The sequence below is a fragment of the Abramis brama genome (genome assembly GCF_963993115.1).
Source record: "Abramis brama genome assembly, chromosome: 13".
In the NCBI taxonomy this organism is placed as follows: Eukaryota; Metazoa; Chordata; class Actinopteri; order Cypriniformes; family Leuciscidae; genus Abramis; species Abramis brama.
Genome location: NC_139975.1, coordinates 18,455,498 through 18,475,279, shown reverse-complemented (window position 1 = coordinate 18,475,279; position 19,782 = coordinate 18,455,498). Strand labels below are relative to the sequence as shown.

General features: G+C 36.8%; 1 protein-coding gene across 13 annotated transcripts in view; it reads right to left on the bottom strand.

Annotated features, from left to right (window-relative positions):
• dlg3 (discs, large homolog 3) overlaps positions 1-19,782 on the bottom strand; it is a 98,737-nt gene that overhangs the window by 12,490 nt on the left and 66,465 nt on the right. For 12 of the 13 annotated variants that reach the window (XM_084132898.1, XM_084132905.1, XM_084132906.1 and 9 more), the window contains 3 exons: positions 12,608-12,764; positions 11,846-11,948; positions 5,581-5,695 (listed from right to left, as the gene is read on the bottom strand). In XM_084132898.1, the coding sequence (XP_083989024.1) occupies positions 5,581-5,695; positions 11,846-11,948; positions 12,608-12,764 (375 nt within the window). Of the gene's footprint in view, positions 1-5,580; positions 5,696-11,845; positions 11,949-12,607; positions 12,765-17,485; positions 17,692-19,782 lie in introns of those variants that run through there. The other variant, XM_084132897.1, reaches the window with a different exon arrangement.

The following is a 19,782-nucleotide window of genomic DNA, read 5'->3' as shown; positions in this document are numbered from 1 at the left end:
TGACAGCGTCCGACTAGAACCAACGGTGTGGACCTTGGTGTGTCCCTGGCTTTACCCACACTGTCTGAATGCAAATAATAAACAGCTATGCATATAGAACAAATTACCTACAACAAATTTGGAGGAAACATATGGATACATTTAAAATAATAAAATATAAATATAAAATGTATAATTTATGACTTATCAATAACCATGCCTTTTTTAAAGGGCACCTATTATGCAAAATTCACTTTTACATGGTGTTTGAACATAAATGTGTGTTGGCAGTGTGTGTTCACAACCACCCTATAAAATGATGAAAATCCACACAGTGCTTTTTTTAAAATCCCCATAAATCATAAGCACTGTCTCAGAACAAGCCGTTCTCAGATTCTGGGCAATGTGACGTCACTTTGCACAGGCCCCGCCCACGACTGTTGATTGACACTGCAGTTTGACCATAGACACACCCTGAGTGAGCTGGGCACAGTCCACCAGTGTTTCGATGCCGGAGCAGCTGTAGACAAGAAATGTCTCCTAAGCGATTGAGGTGCTTTGTTGTTGGATGTAAGAATGAACATATCAGTCTTCATTTACTCTCATTGTTACTCGAGCATGGATCAGCACCAACTGTTCGTGATCAAGCTTACAGTCTCCAGAGGGACAGGCCTAACGTTACTGACCACGGCAGATATTTAAGTGAGAGCGCGCACTTTATCACAGCTCATCGCGTCGTTTTACGGATATAAAGTTTACCAGTTTATTAAGCGCCCACTGAGAAGGTGTGTATATTTGCTTACTGTTAGTTGTAACGAGTGTTTTGTGTACTTCGCTGTGTGTATGTTCCATGATAATGAAAGGGAGAGAGAGAGAGTTTATGGATAAGACTTTAAAGGTGCTCTAGGTAACTTTTTAACCTTAACTGAACAGCTTTGGAGTCAGTGGAATGGTTATATTACTTATTTCGAGTTGAATGGTGGTGGTTTCGCACCCCCCTGGTGCCCGAGAGCGGAAAAAACTCACTTGCAACTTTGGTTCGGCGTCAGGAAGTATCGCGTGATATCAGGTCTCGCGATGTAACGAATTGCTTGACGGCACTGCACACGTACACACCCCCATTCAAGCACCGGCTAGCTATAAGCAAAGGGCAACGATAGATTGAGTTATGGCTGAGGCTGTAAAAAAGATGCAGAAAGCTAGGAAATCTTTGTCGGAGGACCAATGAAAGAGGAAACGGGAGACTGACCGAGCAAGAAGTCAGACTCGAGTAAATATCGGACTGGCTTTTTTAGAATGGGGAGAACTGAGAGAAACAGAAGCCTGCAAAACGGATGCTGATCCTGCTGTTGCACTTGTAAGTATCTTTGGAATAAACTGTGTTTAATATTTAAATTTCAAGTAATTGCGACCTCAGGATGTTTGCTATTGTCTGTAAAGGTTTTTATTATGATCGCTGTCTGTTACGGGCTTACTAGTACGCTAGATACTATAACTTTGATGTTAGCATTGTCATTAGCAAACACGTTTGATTTCTGTAGTTGTTTGGCCGTTCCTCTGTCGGTTTTATTTGTGTAACTTACACTTTTATTTTATATCACTAAGTCAACGCGTCTGATAATAGGCAATAAACATGTTGCACATATCATGATCGAGCTAGAAAAAACGTTCTGATGTTTTCTTAGACAAGCAAAGGTAAACCGTCATTCTACCAGATTAATTTATAGACCTTACTAATATAACTTTAGACAAATATTAACCTCCGATAGAGAGATATATATATATGCTCATGCCCATTCTCCCAAAAACAAACAAACACCAAAGCAGTAGTTCGCCTCGTTCATATCGTTCGTTCCCGGTAAAAATAATAGTATGCATGACAACACAATAAAAAATAAATTAAAAAAAATCGCCATCAGTTGGAAAGAAAATATTGCTTTACTTGCCTCGGTAGACCTAACTGGTTTTGAAATAGCCTGTTCCTCTGCTCAGCTGGGTTGACAGCTGATCAGCTGGGTTGCTCGTGGCGAGGGGGGGAGGGACAACAGTTCGTTTTTACAACAGAGTGTTTGAAAGCATTTACTACCAGACACTAGGGGGAGCTTCATAGAGAAAAAACACTCAGACTTGCCTGGTGTCCCTTTAATGCGCACTTCTTATACTGTGTTTATTCAGCTCTTACTGTGATTCTCTGGAGTAAAACTAACACTTCATCTTTTGTGTGATGTACATTAAACTTCATTGAACTCTTCAGTATATTTTGGTCATCATTCGGACGGGGTTTGCTACAGCAGGCTTGTATTAATAGTGGATAAAAGCAGATGACAAATAAGTTATAACCGTAATTAAACTAAACTATACCTGTTAAATCTCCATACAGCAAATATTATCTGGCCCTGTGGGCATTATTGTGTGACTCCGGGTCGAAATGAACACCGCTACTGAGAGTTTCTGTTTTGATACTATTAGATGAGATTGTCCTGGCTCTGAGCGCAAGCTCGTGAGGCTCCGCCTTTTGGGCCGGCAGGAGCAGCTAATTTGCATTTAAAGGGATACACACTAAAACGGTGCGTTTTTCTGAGCCCCAAAAAATTACAATTTAAACATGCTGTTGGGTATTTTGAGCTAAAACTTCACATACACACTCTGGGGACATCAGAGACTTATTTTACATCTTGTGAAAAGGGGCATAATAGGTGCCCTTTAAAAGTATCAAGTGTTTCTGATAAAGTTAAACAAAAAAGTATAAATAAATTTTCACCTTGCACACACTGATTTGATTGAAATACATCACATCCGGTCGGCCAGTCGCATACGATGTAGTCACTCAAGTTTGTTGTGTTTGTTGGATTTAAACATTACAAAGTAAATGTTTTTTAACACATTAACACATTTCAAAGTTCAAGTCAGATCTGAAGATTACGCATCCACATATGGTCGGGACCTCACACAGCCCCTGTGCAACTCTCCATTGGATATGGATGACTTCCACTTGTCATGTACAGTGGAAAGGCGGCTATAGAAGGCCACCACAGAATGTCTTCTTTTAATCCAATCTTGAGTGCTTACTGTGGTCTGTTCTGGCTCATTATCCTGCTGAAGGACTCATGAACTTTAACTGAAATACAGATCTCTAATACAGGGATAAATGTTCTTCTCCACAATGACTTGATAGATCTATGATTTGAGTGTGCCATTCAATGATTCCAGGTACCCAGTGCCAGAGGCAGCATAACAGACATCAAAACAAGAATCTTCTTGCATTTTCAACCACGAAGGTGAGTAGAAGGTTCTACCACTGTTCATTCAGACAGTGACAGGTGGTTGGACTCTAAACTGTTGGACCTTGAGCTAGATGTTCTGCTAGGATCTGTTTTGTAGATTATCTTGGTTCTCTCTCTACCCATTGCACCATCTTTCGTTGTTCTTAACTTAATTTTCCTCTCACTACCTTGTCCAGGGACACTGGTTACAGTCCCATGGACTCTAAACTTCTTTATAATATGATACAGTGTGCCTCAAAACAGCAGAGCAAGCACTTCTCTTCATTTAAACTGAATGAGTATGGAATATGTACAATAAGGTTGGAAACACTGGTAAAACTATTTAGGGTAGAATTATCTATAAAAATATTTCCGACGGTTATCAATAATTAGGGATGCACGATATATCAGCCACCATATTGGTATCGGCTGATATATGTTAATTTCTAATGTTAATGTTATCGACCTGATAAGAACATTTCGCCGATTTCTTAAAGTCGATAAATAATGGATTATTCCTTAAGCTGAAACATTTCAGATGTGTGCCGTCCGCCATGATGGTTTTAAATTGCTTGAAAAATGATTGGAATCACTTCAAAAAGGAAAATACAGTTAAGTGCAACATGTGCAGCGGAAGTCTGTCATATAGGCTACATAAGATTATAATGATAACACTCTTTGTACGCCCGTGTTTTAGCGCATAGGGAAAAGCGCATCCACGATGGAGTTACACCTTCATGACTAGCACAGTCAAGTTCGCTTGTGCATTCGCAGCCTTTTTGTTTGTGCAATTGTTGTAATATTATTTTTATTTTGTGTATATATACATCTGATTTATCTCCTATAGGAGTATTAACATGGTAGTAAAGCTCATCGGTGATCATCTTTAGCTTCAGTGCATGCAGCTCAAATGGCAACGCACGACATTAATAACTATGATTGGGGCTGTCATATTATATTCATCATCTTACACATAACATTATAATGAGAACACTATTGTAATAAAATGTGAATTCTTTGGGTTTAGTTGCCGTTTCAGCACATTTTTACGGGAAGAGTGCACACAAAACTGGAGTTACCATTCTGATTAGCAAATAATTAGTTCAAGTTCGCATTCGGGTCATTTTGTGCAGATATAAGTTGTAATATTATGTTTATGTTGTATAAATATGATTAATCTTATATAGCATGCATTTGGTCGAGTTAATCAACCCCCCGCTAACAAAGCACTTCAGTTTCCCGGTGTTCATTCAGTTCATCAGCTTCAGCTCACGTAGCTCAAACAGCGATGCTGTTATTTAAAACAGTCATATTAATTTTAGATGTTTCTTTTTCAAAAACATTGATGCATTATTAATAATAAAAAGCACTTTTATTTTTCTTGTAAGCCTATCATTTTCATCAATAATATGGTTTAATTATAATCATTTTATTATTGTCTGTGCTTAGGCTATTACATTTTATTTTTTTGATAAAGGCAGGAGATAAAAAATAAAAATGTTTCGGCACTGACGAAGGCAAATATCCGAAATGTTTGTATTTTTTTTATCTCCTGCTTGATACTAATAAAATCATTTTTAGAGTGCAGACCTTTTTTGCCTTTTCATACTGATATATAGGCTTAAGCACCTAATTAGCTGGGAGAGTGCGGTGAGTGCTTTGATTTGGATAAAGAAAGTTGGCCATAGGAGTATAAATGAATTTTAAAACTTACACTGGTTCAAACTAGGCTACAGTACTGTATATATTTGATTTATATTGAAGTGCTTGGGACATGGCTTTTAATGATAAGACTTTTGATTTTGTAAGCAGGCTCTCAAAAATTATATTAATTTAGATTTATCGGCCAATATATCGGTTGTCGGCTTTCAAGTATAAAGAATAATCGGTTAACGTATCGGCCCAAATCTTCCTATTGGCGCATGATGCATCCCTAACAATAATATTATAAGACATTGTACTTCAAAAAAGATTTCACTTCTTTTCACTGCTTAAGTCTCACTGCAAACAAAATGCATGTGTTGATGACAAATGTATAATGTATAAATAAACACTTTTTAGAAAGAAATGGTGCATTATTGGAATTAAATGCAAGACAGCTGATACTCCAGTTCAAACATGTCTTAATTATTTGAACTAGAATTTTACTTTTTTACACCAAACATTTTGAATCTAATTGGCTACTATGCCTGTTTGATCAAAATGAAGGTTCCTCTGACTGAATAAGCACTTTATATTATCAATCAATATTATCAATATTGTCAAATATATATGTATAATCAATATTATCAAAATATCAGGACAACTGAATGAAGGAATCGGAGGATGAAGAAGATACCTGACGTAGAGGGAGCGTTTCTCACTGGTGCGGAGGGAGCCGGAGCCAGAGCTCATGCTGCTGTTCATCATTTGCTCCCTCAAGTCGTGGATCTTGGACTCAAATCGACTGTATTCTGAAAAGAGACAAGGCACACAATCCATCAGCAACACCTATATTTACAGTGATATTCCGGGCTTTGCTCCAGGTTTTATGAGTGGAAGTGCTTGTAGAGCAGGCCAGAGAAGGAAAGCTCAGCAGCTTATTGAGAACTGATTAATGACCCAGAGAACAGATGGATATTAATCATGTATCTGCATGAGCTATACGCTAATATCTCCTGCCAGATAATTAATTATGCATATTAATTAAGTAGAACATGCACTATTCAGTATAACGGAATGAAAACCTCCAACAAACGTCGGACTGTAATCATTTTTCATAGTGAACAAGGCTTTCGTTTCTGAAGCAGCACTGAAGCATGATGGCTGATTGTACGGAGGCCTTTTAATTAAACGTGCACACCTCAGCTGCAGTGTGGTCGGGCAACTCACAAGCTTAGCAACTGAATCACACGGACATGTAAACAGCGAAATGCATGGGCAAACAAGGATAACATAGCCAAGGAAAGACTATTGTTTTCTTAAACACTGGAATTTACCTTGGAAGTCTAATATAGATCATCCATAACAAAGACTTTATGATTTTCAACTTGCTCCGTAACCGTGTATACGAGGATCAAAAGTCGACCTTCCAAAAAAACAGAACCTGAGGCAGGAATTTCAATTTCATGAGAACATGAGAACTTAAAACTCATAACGGCAGTAACTCTAAACCTATATTAAGTCTAAAGCTCAATATAAAGCCGAAACTTGGACTTCAATGTCAGCAGAAACCGCGCCTGCAGGGAGCTCTTCTGTAAACGCCCTGTCTGTCACAAACGGGTTAACAACCTGCTGGAATGACAAGGCAAGGTAAAGTAACTTGACACCACTGGCCTGTAACCAGGGGAACACCTCAATGGAGAGGTGGGAGGAAACAGCTAGAAAAACTTGTTGAAAAAACAATTATAGTAAAACAAAAAAAGAAACAAAATGTACCACATCCGAAAGAACCTTGAGATAAAGTCTGCAATATAAAGGTTAGTATGCTAATAACAGACATCAGAAGACATCCTTATACAGAATAAAGCAGAGAGTAATTCAGACTCTCTACGGGTAATACAATACACAGATATGAATAACGACACAGACAACTGGGTCCTCTCAGCCTGTCAGACACACAGTTCCCAACATACAAAGGCTAATGCTAAAGCGCAAGGTCTTTGTTAAGTGTGACCCGTCAACTTAAGACCTGGGGAGAATCTGGGGCAGCTATGCCTCACTTCCCTTCATCATGTGCAGGGCTTTTATTTTTGGGGAGTGGGGATTGGCTGCAGCCTGCCTCTTTGTCAATGCAGTTATATAATATTGCAGCCATGTGCTTTCAACGTGAAAGCATGCATAGGGGCTAGGTTATGGTTAGCACAGCGCTCTCAACAGGCATGCAGGTTAGTGCCATCAACAGAATTTATTTACTCCATTTTTTTTATTTAATGAGCCATGTCATGATTCATTGCATAAAATTATCTTTATTATAATAATTTACAATATAAAAAATGCATAGGGCCTACTAATTTTGTAATTTGTATAAGAGTACTTAATAGTGTTAGCAAATTATCATTTTTTAATTTTTGAAAGTCTCTGCACATCCTGATAGCACTCACTAAGTTAAGTGGTCTAAATGTATTTACACGTAGGCTATGTATAATATCATCTCTGGAAGGCGTAGCATTAGGTCTGATGTCCTATGTCCTACCTGCCTGTCAAAGTATGCATTTTCATACCTCCACACACCCGCTCGCGCAGACATCACACGTCACCAGCGCGTTTCATGCTATGCAGAGTTAGACAGACGTCGGTTACAGAGCACCACAAACAAACAGCAGCCACCTTTTACAGTTTCCCCTGAACCAAAACAACGAGCTTATGCTGCGTTCACACCATAACTACCGTAATTTGGAAGAGAACATGTGATGTTATACTCAGAGCGGTTTGTGACTCGAATTTATGTGTTTCAATGGCAACACTATCAACGCCAAAATTAACTTGTTTATGTTCATTATTATTGTAATGTTATGTGCTTTGAGACATGAGGTAGTTTAACGCCGTTTCTCATGACGCTTTTGTTTGCTCTGGCTGTGTGTGTTCATGTGTTTTGGAGGAGACATGGCTATGTTTGTAGAGCGATCTGAAGGGAAGGTGGGATCTTATACTTTCAAAACTAGCTCGCTTTTGCTAGCCACTCCGAAAAATACCCACCTGACCTTTAAGTGAGTGTTAGTTAGATGACAGCAAAGGTAATCTAAATGTAAAAATATGGAGAAAAACACATGCACAACTAAACATTTACTATCGGTTGATATACAGCCAATACTCATTAATAAAAATCTAATATCAGCCAGTAGTCAATATGGCACAGATATACTGTACATTCCTAAAAAAACAGAAAAATACAACTATGGATTTATATTAAAATTTGTCCAAAAAAAGAAGTAAACAGTCTCCTGAAACATTTATTTCATCGGGCCAAAAACATTTTTTTTTTTTAAAGTTAATGCGAGCGCAAATGTTGTAAATGTTTCACAGAATGGGAGGCTGAGTGCCTTTTTTAGGATTTTTTCCTTATTTTGGTGTCCAGATTTTTTTTCATTCTCATTCTCTAATGTTTTTTTTGTTTGTTTTTTCTACATGGAACTATAACAGCTAAATCTACGCAAACACTATGCGGTTACTAAGATGCTCTGAGTGTTCAGTGAGTACATTGATATGCGGTCGCTAGGGTATTCTGAATGTCTAATCTCTAAGAAAAGTATCAGCACACCTCTCCATTCAAAATAAGTGATGATTAACTAGGCTAGTTGTTTATTATAAACCATGTATATTAATAGCTATGTCTTCTATATATATTATATCTATGTATATATATTTTATGTCTATATATATATATATATATATATATATATATATATATATATATATATTATGTCTATATATATATTATATAACTAGAGGGTTAATTAACTCAACAATATGCCTCTTTATATGAGATTGATCAGATATTTATGCAACATATCACAACCTATATCTGCACGAAAAGACGCATATTCACTAAGTCTTGTGCTTGTCAGAATGTGTAACTCCTGTTGTGCTCCACATTCGACCACATGAGCATCTGCACGAAAAATATCATTGTAAGATCATGTTTTGACATTGACGAAAAATACATTAAAAAAAAGACACAAATTAAACATTGTTCACAACAAGACCAATAATATTTTGGAATATATAGATATTCCTTTTAATACAGACTTTAAAAATATATAACATGCCAATTAGTTGTAAATGTGGAATGCAAGAACAAATAAAAGAATGTGTTGTGAACATTTCTCCATGCTGGGCACAAACACTTCACAGTTCAAGTTCAATCACTGCCCTCCAAGTTAATGTATGACATGAGGAGTTCAAATTTTAACAGAAGCCAGTCTACAACTAGACTGTCTCTTTCTCACACACACACACACACACACACACACAAGTAAGAATCCATAATGTCTCTCATAGTGCTGGTTCCCACTTAATTCAATGAGCTATTCTGGCACAAATTAATGTGTCACTTCTATTTCTATGTAGACGTAAGGGCCCTTGGGAGGGAGAGGCAGTCCATTTATACTTCAGGAGTGTCTGACTAAGGAGGAATATGGAGGAGAGCATGCCGAAACAGATAACTTGCACTGCAACATTCCTGTCATTGCTCACATAGACACCAAAGAATGAACTATGCATTGACATACTACATTTTACAAGTTAAAATATCTGTTAGTGCACTACAAATCTTGTCAATGACAATAATTGATTTCCTATCCTCTGTGCCAGTCAAATGTGTCCACGTCTTCCGTTTAGTGTTCCCAGCTAGTTAACACCATCTTTGACATTGACTCATGATATTCTTGGTCTAGGGAATTTATTTGACATTTGTCAGATCATTAGCAGAAGCAGCAACACATTCAATATTAATTTAAAGAAACTATTTCACAAAGTTATCCTGTTGTAGTTTCCACTGAACGACAAAATGACAGTAATGTTTAAGATTGTTTAGGCAAACTGACTTCCTGAATGAGCCCTTCCCAGCACCTGTCCTGAGCTCTGAAGGAAGCTCCATATAATAAAGCATTAAACAAACATGACGGCGAAGCGTCAGGCCTCAAAGTGCAAAATATCCCGGATCATAATATGACAGAACTGAAGTTCAGTTCAAAGGTGAACTACCCTACCCTTCATACAAAATGAATACCATTTTGCTTATGGTAATGTCAACATGAAGCACTAAATATCATGCTGCTGTGTTTTGTCGTGTTTACAGCTTCAATATAAAAACATTTCTCACGAAATCCTCGCGCAAACAGTTTACCTGTGTCGCGCAGCAACACAAGCAGTCATTGACAAAACACACAAGGCTAGAAACAATATTCATGACGTTAGCCCAACGGCTGAGCAACTTAATAAGTTGTTTAAATGGTTTTCATGATTAATCTTTCAACGTGATACACAAGGGTTGAACATGCAACTCGAGCTAACAGAAATCCATCGTGGACACCGACGCTTTCCTTTTCAGCAAAGCATACTAAAGGATATAAAGCAGTTATATAGACAATTTAACGTCGATTTACATCTCATTGATAGTTTTCGCCTGCTTTACAAAGCTCTTTCCAGTAAATGCTTCATGAATATGTTGAGGTGATCTTACCCGGCGGCGGCGGCTAAAGCGCTGTGTTCAGTTCAACCTCTCGTTGTCCAACTCACTCGAAAAAACATTTTAGGTAAGAAAAAAAAAAGTCAAACAAAAAAGAATGCTTCAGAGTAGCGCAAGGAGGAAAATGCCGTTTTATTTTGTTTCAAATCGACACGAAATGTAAATAAATAGTAACGTTAAAGAGTTTAGTGAAAATGTTTCGGTCTGTCCTGCGCTTTGCTCCTCCCATTCCAGTAGCGGCACCTTCTTCTTTAAAACTGAGTCTCATTCGCGCTCGAGACGCGGGGTTTCAATCCGCCCCGCTCACGCGACCAGCGCGCGCTTATTCCACATCTCCCGTCAGACAGACTTTCATAGTGATCCAGCAGATGAAAGCTAACCCTGCGCCAAAAATAAGCTTTCAAACAGTAAAGTCAAGCGCTTTCTCCACTCCGTGGTTTTTAGTCCATTTAGTTCTCCCCCCCCCCCTTTTTCCTCTCAGGTTGATCCCTCCCACTTCTGGCACAATTTCATCCCAGTGCTTTCATTCACGAGTGAACTTTTGTTTGGAAGCCAGACTCATTTATGCGAATCGGTTCTTTTGAACAGTTCGCTTCAAAGAACCGGATTAAGTGATTCTATAACGCCATCGAATGGTTCTTGACACACGGTGAATCACATTAAATGATATAAACGTTCCGATCAAGCCACATTTAGACCCATTTCCAATTAGTTCCGCAAATAAATACGTTTATTGTAATTTCATAAGTCCCAGTTCAGTTTGTTGCAGCCATGATTCATCTAATAAAAATCCTTATTAGTACCTAACTATCATTTTCTGCAATTAATTGTTGACACTGGCATTGTGAACCGGTTCAAGTGATTCTTTAAACTCCAAATCAAAAAAATTCGTTCCAGTGAATTCAGTAAAACTACAGATGCAGTCGGACTGCTTCTCCATGCATAGTTTTTAATAGCCTACAGCTTTATTATTATTGAAGGCTTCACTTAGCATAGTAAGTCAAAAATGAATGTCTGCCCACCTCAGTTCAACAAAAGCTACAACTATCAGTCACAATGTCCTCATTTGCAAATACGGATTCTTTCTCATAAAACTAGGTGAGGCTAAGTTCACCTTTCTAAAAGGAATATACAGTAGCACTGTATGCCACTGTGATGGAGTGATTACAGAAACAGGCAAGACACAACAGGCACAACACATGGGTGTGTGAAGAAAGCAAGAGCAGTTGGGGTCTCGATGCAGTAATCCCACATAATGGTGATCTATTCTTAGAAACACAGTTTTGATCTATTTTAATTTATTTATTTATTGCTCTTAAATAAATAAGACCCTACAAAAAAGCTAACTTGCATGAATAAGTTAATCTCATTCATTGTCCTATAAGGAGCACAATTTATTTTGCAGTGACAAACATCATGAAAAGAGCCACTCTACCTTCTGGTCTGTACTGGGCAATGATGGTCACCGTCTGTCCAGCCCTCTTCAGTGCAGCAGCAGCCTGCTCATGGGTAGCATTGCGCAGGTTTACACCATTCACCTGGGACAATACCATGGTAACAGATTAAAGCAACAACCCCCACACGCCACACACTCATGCAAATCACATGATGCAATATTAGCTCTAAGACTTCATGCCAATTTAGAGAGACTGTATTAGAAATCATGAAAAATTACATTCCTCTTCCATTCCATCTACACTACCGAATTTTATTCAGCAAGGATGCATTATATTGATCGAAAGTGACAGTAAAGACATTTATAATGTTACAAAAGATTTATTTTCCAAATAAATACAGTTCTTTTAAACTTTCTATTAATCCTGAAAAATATTTTTTTTGGTATTCACAAAAATATTAAAATATTTAATGAGAAAATCACCATATTAGAATGATTTCTGAAGGATCATGTGACACTGAAATCTGGAGTAATGATGCTGAACATTCAGCTTTGACATAACAGGAATACATTACATTAAAAATATATATTCAAATACATTAAAATACAATTATTTTAAATTGTAATAATATGTCAAAATACTGTATTTATAAATACCGCCTATGTGAGCATAAGACTTCTTTCAAAAACAACAAAAAAAAGTATTAAATATTAATGACCCCAAACTTTTGAATGGTAGTATATATTTTAATGCTGTTAATCCTTACTATTTCTACTTGAGTGTCACAGACAGTTACTGACCGAAAGGATGCGGTCTCCTCTCCTCAGCTCTCCGCTCAGGTCGGCTGGCCCTCCTGCCAAGATGAAAGACACGAAGATGCCCTCTCCGTCCTCCCCGCCCACAATGTTGAATCCCAAACCTGTGGAACCCTTGTGCAGTAGGATCTTCCGCGGCTCCCTGCCAAGCAGAACCACAGTGTCAAGGATCAGTATGGATTCGGATCATCACAGCAGCAGGGAGGGGACGAAAGACAGACATATATGTGCAAAAAAAAAAAAAAAAAAAAAATTATATATATATATATTAGGGGTGGGCGATATGACCTAAAATTAATATCACGGTATTTTTCATCTTTTGAACGGTGACGGTATAATATCACGGTATAACTTTTTTTTTTCACCAATAAAGAAATTTTCATTGATTTACTCCTTGATATTTATTCCTTTATAAGCAGTTATATATTACTGTATTCTAAATATAATTAGCCTATGTTTTATCCACAACTTTAAATGCTTTAATTTAGGCTATTTTGTAACAGCGCCACAGTTTAGCGCACCACGTAGAACACTCGGGAACCGCACCTGTGGCTGGCTGCACTGCTGCTTCGTGCTCAGTAAGGAATATAGGTAGTAATCTCTATGTGTCTGTCTGTCCGTTTGCATTTTGATTATTTCGAGAACCGTTCATCCAATCGACTTCACAAGGGAGTGCAGTGTCGCATTTGGTGCAATATAGACAGACACGCGAGACGCGACACGTTCAGAATTAATAGTAAACTACAGAACAGCGCGAGCGGGAAGCGGCGCACCTCACGCGAGCAGGGCGGCTATATTCTCCGAGAACGGACACTGCACTAGTGATATAAAACGCACACAGTCTGTTAATTAAGCAATACTTTTAAGGTAGTCTAATATTTTTCTGACTAACAAATTACTGACACAGTAAAGGGTAGATTTAAATAAAGAAAAACGAAATTTAAATAAAGAAAAACGAAATTTAAATAAAGAAAAAAACGAAATTTAAATACAGAAAAAATGAAATTTAAATAAAGAAAAACGAAATTTAAATAAAGAAAAACTAAATTTAAATAGGCCTAAAGAAAAACTAAATTTAAATAAAGAAAAAACGAAATTTAAATAAAGAAACGAAATTTAAATAAAGAAAAAAACGAAATTTAAATACAGAAAAAATGAAATTTAAATAAAGAAAAACGGAATTTAAATAAAGAAAAACGAAATTTAAATAAAGAAAAAATGAAATTTAAATAAAGAAAAACGAAATTTAAATAAAGAAAAAACGAAATTAAGTTTGCCTAAATTAAAAACGAGATTAATTTAGATTGATAATAACGGGTAAAAAGTCTAATACATTTTGTTTATTCTATTTTCCACAATGTCAAAGCAACAGCAGCAATACAAGCTCAGGCATGCACTTCGGTTTCAACTCCGCTGTTCTGCGCTCTAGCCAGAGAACACTCTTGTTGCAGGAACACTCAGGCGTCGGTTCTATTTCTAGCATGCACGCGTTTTCCGCGTGGCTCGAGCCGCGCCTGAGACGCGTGTCTCACGCAGGCAGTGTGCAAACTCCAACCTTTTAACATGGGAGCCGAAATAAAAACAGACACCCAACGCAGCTGAGACTCTCACGCCAGCAGCCAGTGTGTCGCCGGCCTTATTCAAGCACGAATGAGAACCGTTTCGCGGGGGATCCCAGGTGTCAATAAAACAAAAACAAAAACGTTTTTTCGTTGTTGTTTTATAAATGCTCTGACAATTGTTTAATAAATGTTCAATCAAAATGCAAAACATCGCGTCTTTTTTTTATTTTTATTTTTTATTTTTATTTTTTTTAGTCGACTAAATCGTTGTGCAGGACAGGACTTTGGTCGACTAAGCATTTCTTTGGTTGACTACAGCCCTAATGTAAATGCAGCCGTTCAAGGAACATAATTGATTTATTACGGTATTGACGGTATTAGAAAATCCATGTCGTGGCGCAATGTCACACCGGTGATGACTATGACACCGGTGTACCGCCCACCCCTAATATATATATACATATATATATATATATATATATATATATACATATATATATATACAGTACAGGTCAAAAGTTTGGAAACATTACGTTTTTTTATATTTTTGAAAGAAGTCTCTAATGCTTATCAAGGCTGCGTGTATTTAATCAAAAATACAGAAAAAAACTGTAATATTGTGAAATATTATTACAACTTAAAATAATAGTTTTCTATTTGAATATACTTTAAAAAATAATTTATTCCTGTGATGCAAAGCTGAATTTTCAGCATCATTACTCCAGTCTTCAGTGTCACATGTGACATCCAGTCTATCACATGATCCTTTAGAAATCATTCTAATATTCTGATTTATTATGAGTGTTGGAAACAGTTCTGCTGCCTAATATATTTGATGAATAAAAGGTTAAAAAGAACTGCATTTATTCAAAATAAAAAAATATTTTCTAATAATATAAATCTTCTTTACTATCACTTTTTATCAATTTAACACATCCTTGCTGAATAAAAGTATTGATTTATTTCAAAAAAAGAAAGAAAAAAAAATTACTGACCCCAAATTACTGACCAGTAGTGTATATTGTTGTTACAAAAGATTTCTATTTTTAAAAAATGTGCTTCTTTTTTATTTTATTTTATTTATTTTTTACTTTTTATTCATCAAAGTATCCTAAAAAAGTATCACAGGTTATGAAAAAATATTAAGCAGCAGAACTGTTTCCAACTTTGATAATGAATCATCATATTAGAATGATTTATAAAGGATCATGTGATAGACTGGAGTAATGATCCTGAAAATTCAGCTTTGCATCACAGAAATAAATGATAATTTAAAGTATAATAAATTGCAAACCAATTATTTTAAATTGTAATAATATATCACAATATTACATTTTTTTCTTCTGTATTTTAGATCAAATAAATGCAGGCTTGATGAGCAGAAGAAACTTCTTTCAAAAACATTAAAAATAGTAATGTTTCCAAACTTTTGACCTGTACTATATATATATATATATACTACTACACTATATATATAGTGGAAAAAAACACATTAGGACATTTAAGAGTGGGATGGGTTTCATTCGTCCCAGACTGCATCAAGAAAAAAAGAGAATTCATAGCATTAAGGAACAGTAATAATGTTTCAGTCTAGCAAGAAGGTAAATTATTATTTTGCATTTCGTTTTCCTCCTGTCATTTACAGAGAGAGAAAATCGAGAAGAACAGATCCATGAGAAAACACAACGCTCTAGTCACGACTAGAGGAGACTGGCAAACTTTCATCCACAACAAAGCTAAACAACAAATGTTCCAGATCTGTTCCAGAAATGAGCGCTAACACATACACACCGATAACTAACACACTTTCCCACACAGGCACAAAACGCATTCACACATTGAGCTCATTCCTGCCTTGTGCAGGACTGCGGCACTTTTTTAGCAGCCGTGATTCATCTGCAGGCAGAGAGGCATTCCAGACTGCCCAGAGCTGGCACACCAGCGAGACTCGACTACATTCGGGGGCTGTCAAAAACCCTTTCCGAATGTACTGCAGAATAACACACCATAACCAGTTCCCAAAAATGCAACACACATCAACATTTGTAGTACGCATGTTTCTCAGAATTCTGCAGAGCTCGGCTAGCTCTCGACATGAGCCATCCCATCTCGACTGCCCACGGTGCAGCTTTATGATGCTGAAAACAGCACTTTTATGTGACCGGACAAGTTGTGCTAAGTGTTTGGTCCATATATGAAACACGTAATTACACAAACAGACTGTGGTGTTCTTTGTGTGATCTACTGGTGTACTGGAGTGTGAATCAATTTACTGAGAACCTTATGTCCATAAATTTGATGCAAGTGGTAAACAGTTTTTTTTAATCACCTTTTTATCCTCTGTTTATTACATGACACACAGTAAAACCATGACCTGGACAACAGTTCCCTGTTTTCTGTCACTCTAATGGGTGTCTTGTACACAACATTATTTATTAGTTCCTCTCTTTTTGCAGTCTATCTTGCTCTAAGTGACAAATTGCAAAAGCTCACACACACTCATTTTGAACATGTATGCTTAACAATTGTGGTTGATTAACCTGTTAAAACTCTATAGATATTCCAAAAAGGGTTGTGCATAATTAAGAAGTGAAAAATTTGTTCCTTTTTATTTCAAGAAGTTGAATTTCCACAGAAAGTTGAAATGAAATGACAGGATGAGGAATTTAATTGCAATTCAAAGATATTCAACATAGACAATAGGTTCTGGGAAATGAACTGTTCTACCAACCTGGTCAGGCCTATACACATTCAAACCTTTGTGCTTTTTTTGTCTTCACAAACATTACTTTTTCTTTTGAGTTTTAATTTAATTAATTCTACTTTTTTTTTTAATTTTTTTTTTATTGAAATTCCACCTCATCCATGATGTCCATCATGCATCCATGTTTGCTACTTTAAATTAAATTCATTTCTGAATGGCACCATTTCTGAATGTTGATTAAACATTAAGATCAGCTTGATGATAATCAGAAGTATTAAAATAAATGAAAACAGAAGCATATGAAAATGACTTTGTTAATTTAATTAATTAAATGGAATTACTTTTAATGCCAAGGTCAAACACTTATTAGATTTGGAGAAAATACAGTTTTGTTCTAACAAGAGATTAGTACTAGGAATTTATTTAAAATGTATTTTCATTAAAATAGTACCAAAGCAAATGAAAGAAATGAACAGCAAATGTGTTGCTATTGCATAGCTATACAATTCATGGCGCCCATGTACACAAAAAGATAAAGCAGTTGTCAGATGCCAGCAGTCACTCACTCACTCAAACCATTACCTGGACCTACTGTACCTGTTCATGAGGGTGATGCTTGCCCTACCTCGTCTCTCTACGTTGACTTTTACCATTGGCAACGAAGACGAGATGTTAACTGTGAACATGGTGCCTGCCGCTAGCTACCAGGCAGGGATATGAAGAATATTTTCCCCAGGACTCTGTATCTCGATCCAGACAGTGCTGTGAAGTGCCGTATGCGTAAATGTGTGCTTTCTCTAAGTGAAAGGGGAGTGATGGGAAACAGCACCACATCGCCTGTCACGCGTCACCTCTGCAGGACCCGAGAAAGACTTAACTCTTACCCAGCCACATGAACTGCTGTCCACCACAATAACACATCCTCCATTTTGATTTTATCGATTATAAATTGATTGGATCATGAAAAGTGGCCGCGATAACACAGTAATTGTATCTGAATGTAAAACAATGGATTGAGTAGCCATTTCATTGGCTAAAATTATGCAATAGCCCATGTGGCCTAAGTGATGTCAGTGGACAAGGAAAGTTGTTTCCAAGGAAGAGGAAATTACTACAGTTTAATTAAAGATTTCATATTCATATTCATATTCCACAAGGCTCAAAGGTTTACAGGGTTGCAATGCCCCAGTGCAGTCTGTCTGCTCCTCTTTCCGATCTAAGTAATTGGCTCTGATCGGGTGATTAATGGTGGACACAGTGGATACTGCTCTCCGGAAACATGCAGAGACATAATTCACCATGGAAAACATGTTCTCTTTGGCAGGATCATATGGCTTTCATGGCTACTGTGGGCTGCTCTGTCTTCCTCTTTCAAAGCTCTGGTCGAAAACCACCAATCTCTTCCTCAGAACACACTTCTTCAGTCCCATTTGACTTCACGCCAAGAGACGTTCAAGATATTTCCAGCCTCTCCAAGCAGCTAAGAATAAACCAAGTGTGTCAACAGTTTACAATCAGGTGCGTCACTGAGTAAAGCTGCCAAAAAGTACCAGCTTCAATTATATTCTATACTGCCTATATTATTTGCACAGTATAAACTAAACCTAATGACAAATGAGTGACTTGACTTACTGTGTTGCTTTGTTGACAATGATGTTGTTAAGATTTAGATTCTGAAATGTCAATTGTACTGGGAAATACAAGCATAGTTATTACTCAATGAGTTGTACATCTGAATTTTGATTCTTCAGTCCTTTAGTGTTGACATGTACACTTGTTTATACACTACTGTTCAAATATTTGGGGTTGGTAAATTTTTTTTAATGTTTTTGAAACAAAGTCTCTTATGCTCACCAAGGCTGCATTCACTTTATCAAATATATTGCGAGTATATATAAATATAAATCTGCTCAAGAAACATTTCTTATTATTATCAATGTTGAAAACAGTTGTGCTGCTTAATATGTTACTGCAAACCATGATACATTTTCTTTCAGGATTCTTTCAAAAATAGAAAGATAAAAAGAACAGCATTTATTTGAAATAGAAATCTTTGGTAACATTATAAATGTTTTTACTGTCACTTTTGATCAATTCAATGCAAAGTATTCTCAAAGTAAATCTTCTGAAAAAATATATATATCTTACCGCACCCAAACATTAGAACTGTAGTTATATATTAAAGAGAGTACAATATGTGTTCAGGATGAAACTGGTGAATGTTCCCATGTATGCTTCACAAAAAATCGTGCCATAAAACCATTTGCCCCTTGGTGAACATTATTCATGATTTTTCTATGTATTAAGTTTCAGTGGATATTTAATTTATATATCCTTTTTTAGTTTGAAACATCAGATAAATCTGCAACGCACAGCTTTTCAACACAATTTACAAAATACTTAAAGACATATATAATATTTGTTATTATTCCCCCTGCAGTTGTGTATGTGGCAGTCTGATTTACAAGTGACGTAATGCACTGAATGGAAAAACAAACTCCATGAGTCATGCAAGGAAGCCATTTTTGAAAACCATAATCAAACATGGTCACGAATGGCCTGAACTATTTAAAAGATTTGTGTGATTATACACATCTCTGTCTGGGTTTGTATCTAAAAGTGTGTCCATCATTTGTGAACATGAGTGTGCGAGCAGATTGTCATTAGCCTGTTCGATTGATGGCACGGCCGATTATGTTCCGCAATCCGAAGGGTGGGTGGGAGATCTCTCCCGAATCTCCATAATGTATTCAGCTGGTAAAGAAGCCAGGGGGCCGTTAGTGTGTACTGGGTCAGATGGAGGGATCTAAATGTGTCTGTGACTGCCGTGCTAGTGTGGGGGAAGCACAGATGGGCAGAGGGCCTATCAGAGTCTCTCCTGTGACTCAGTCATA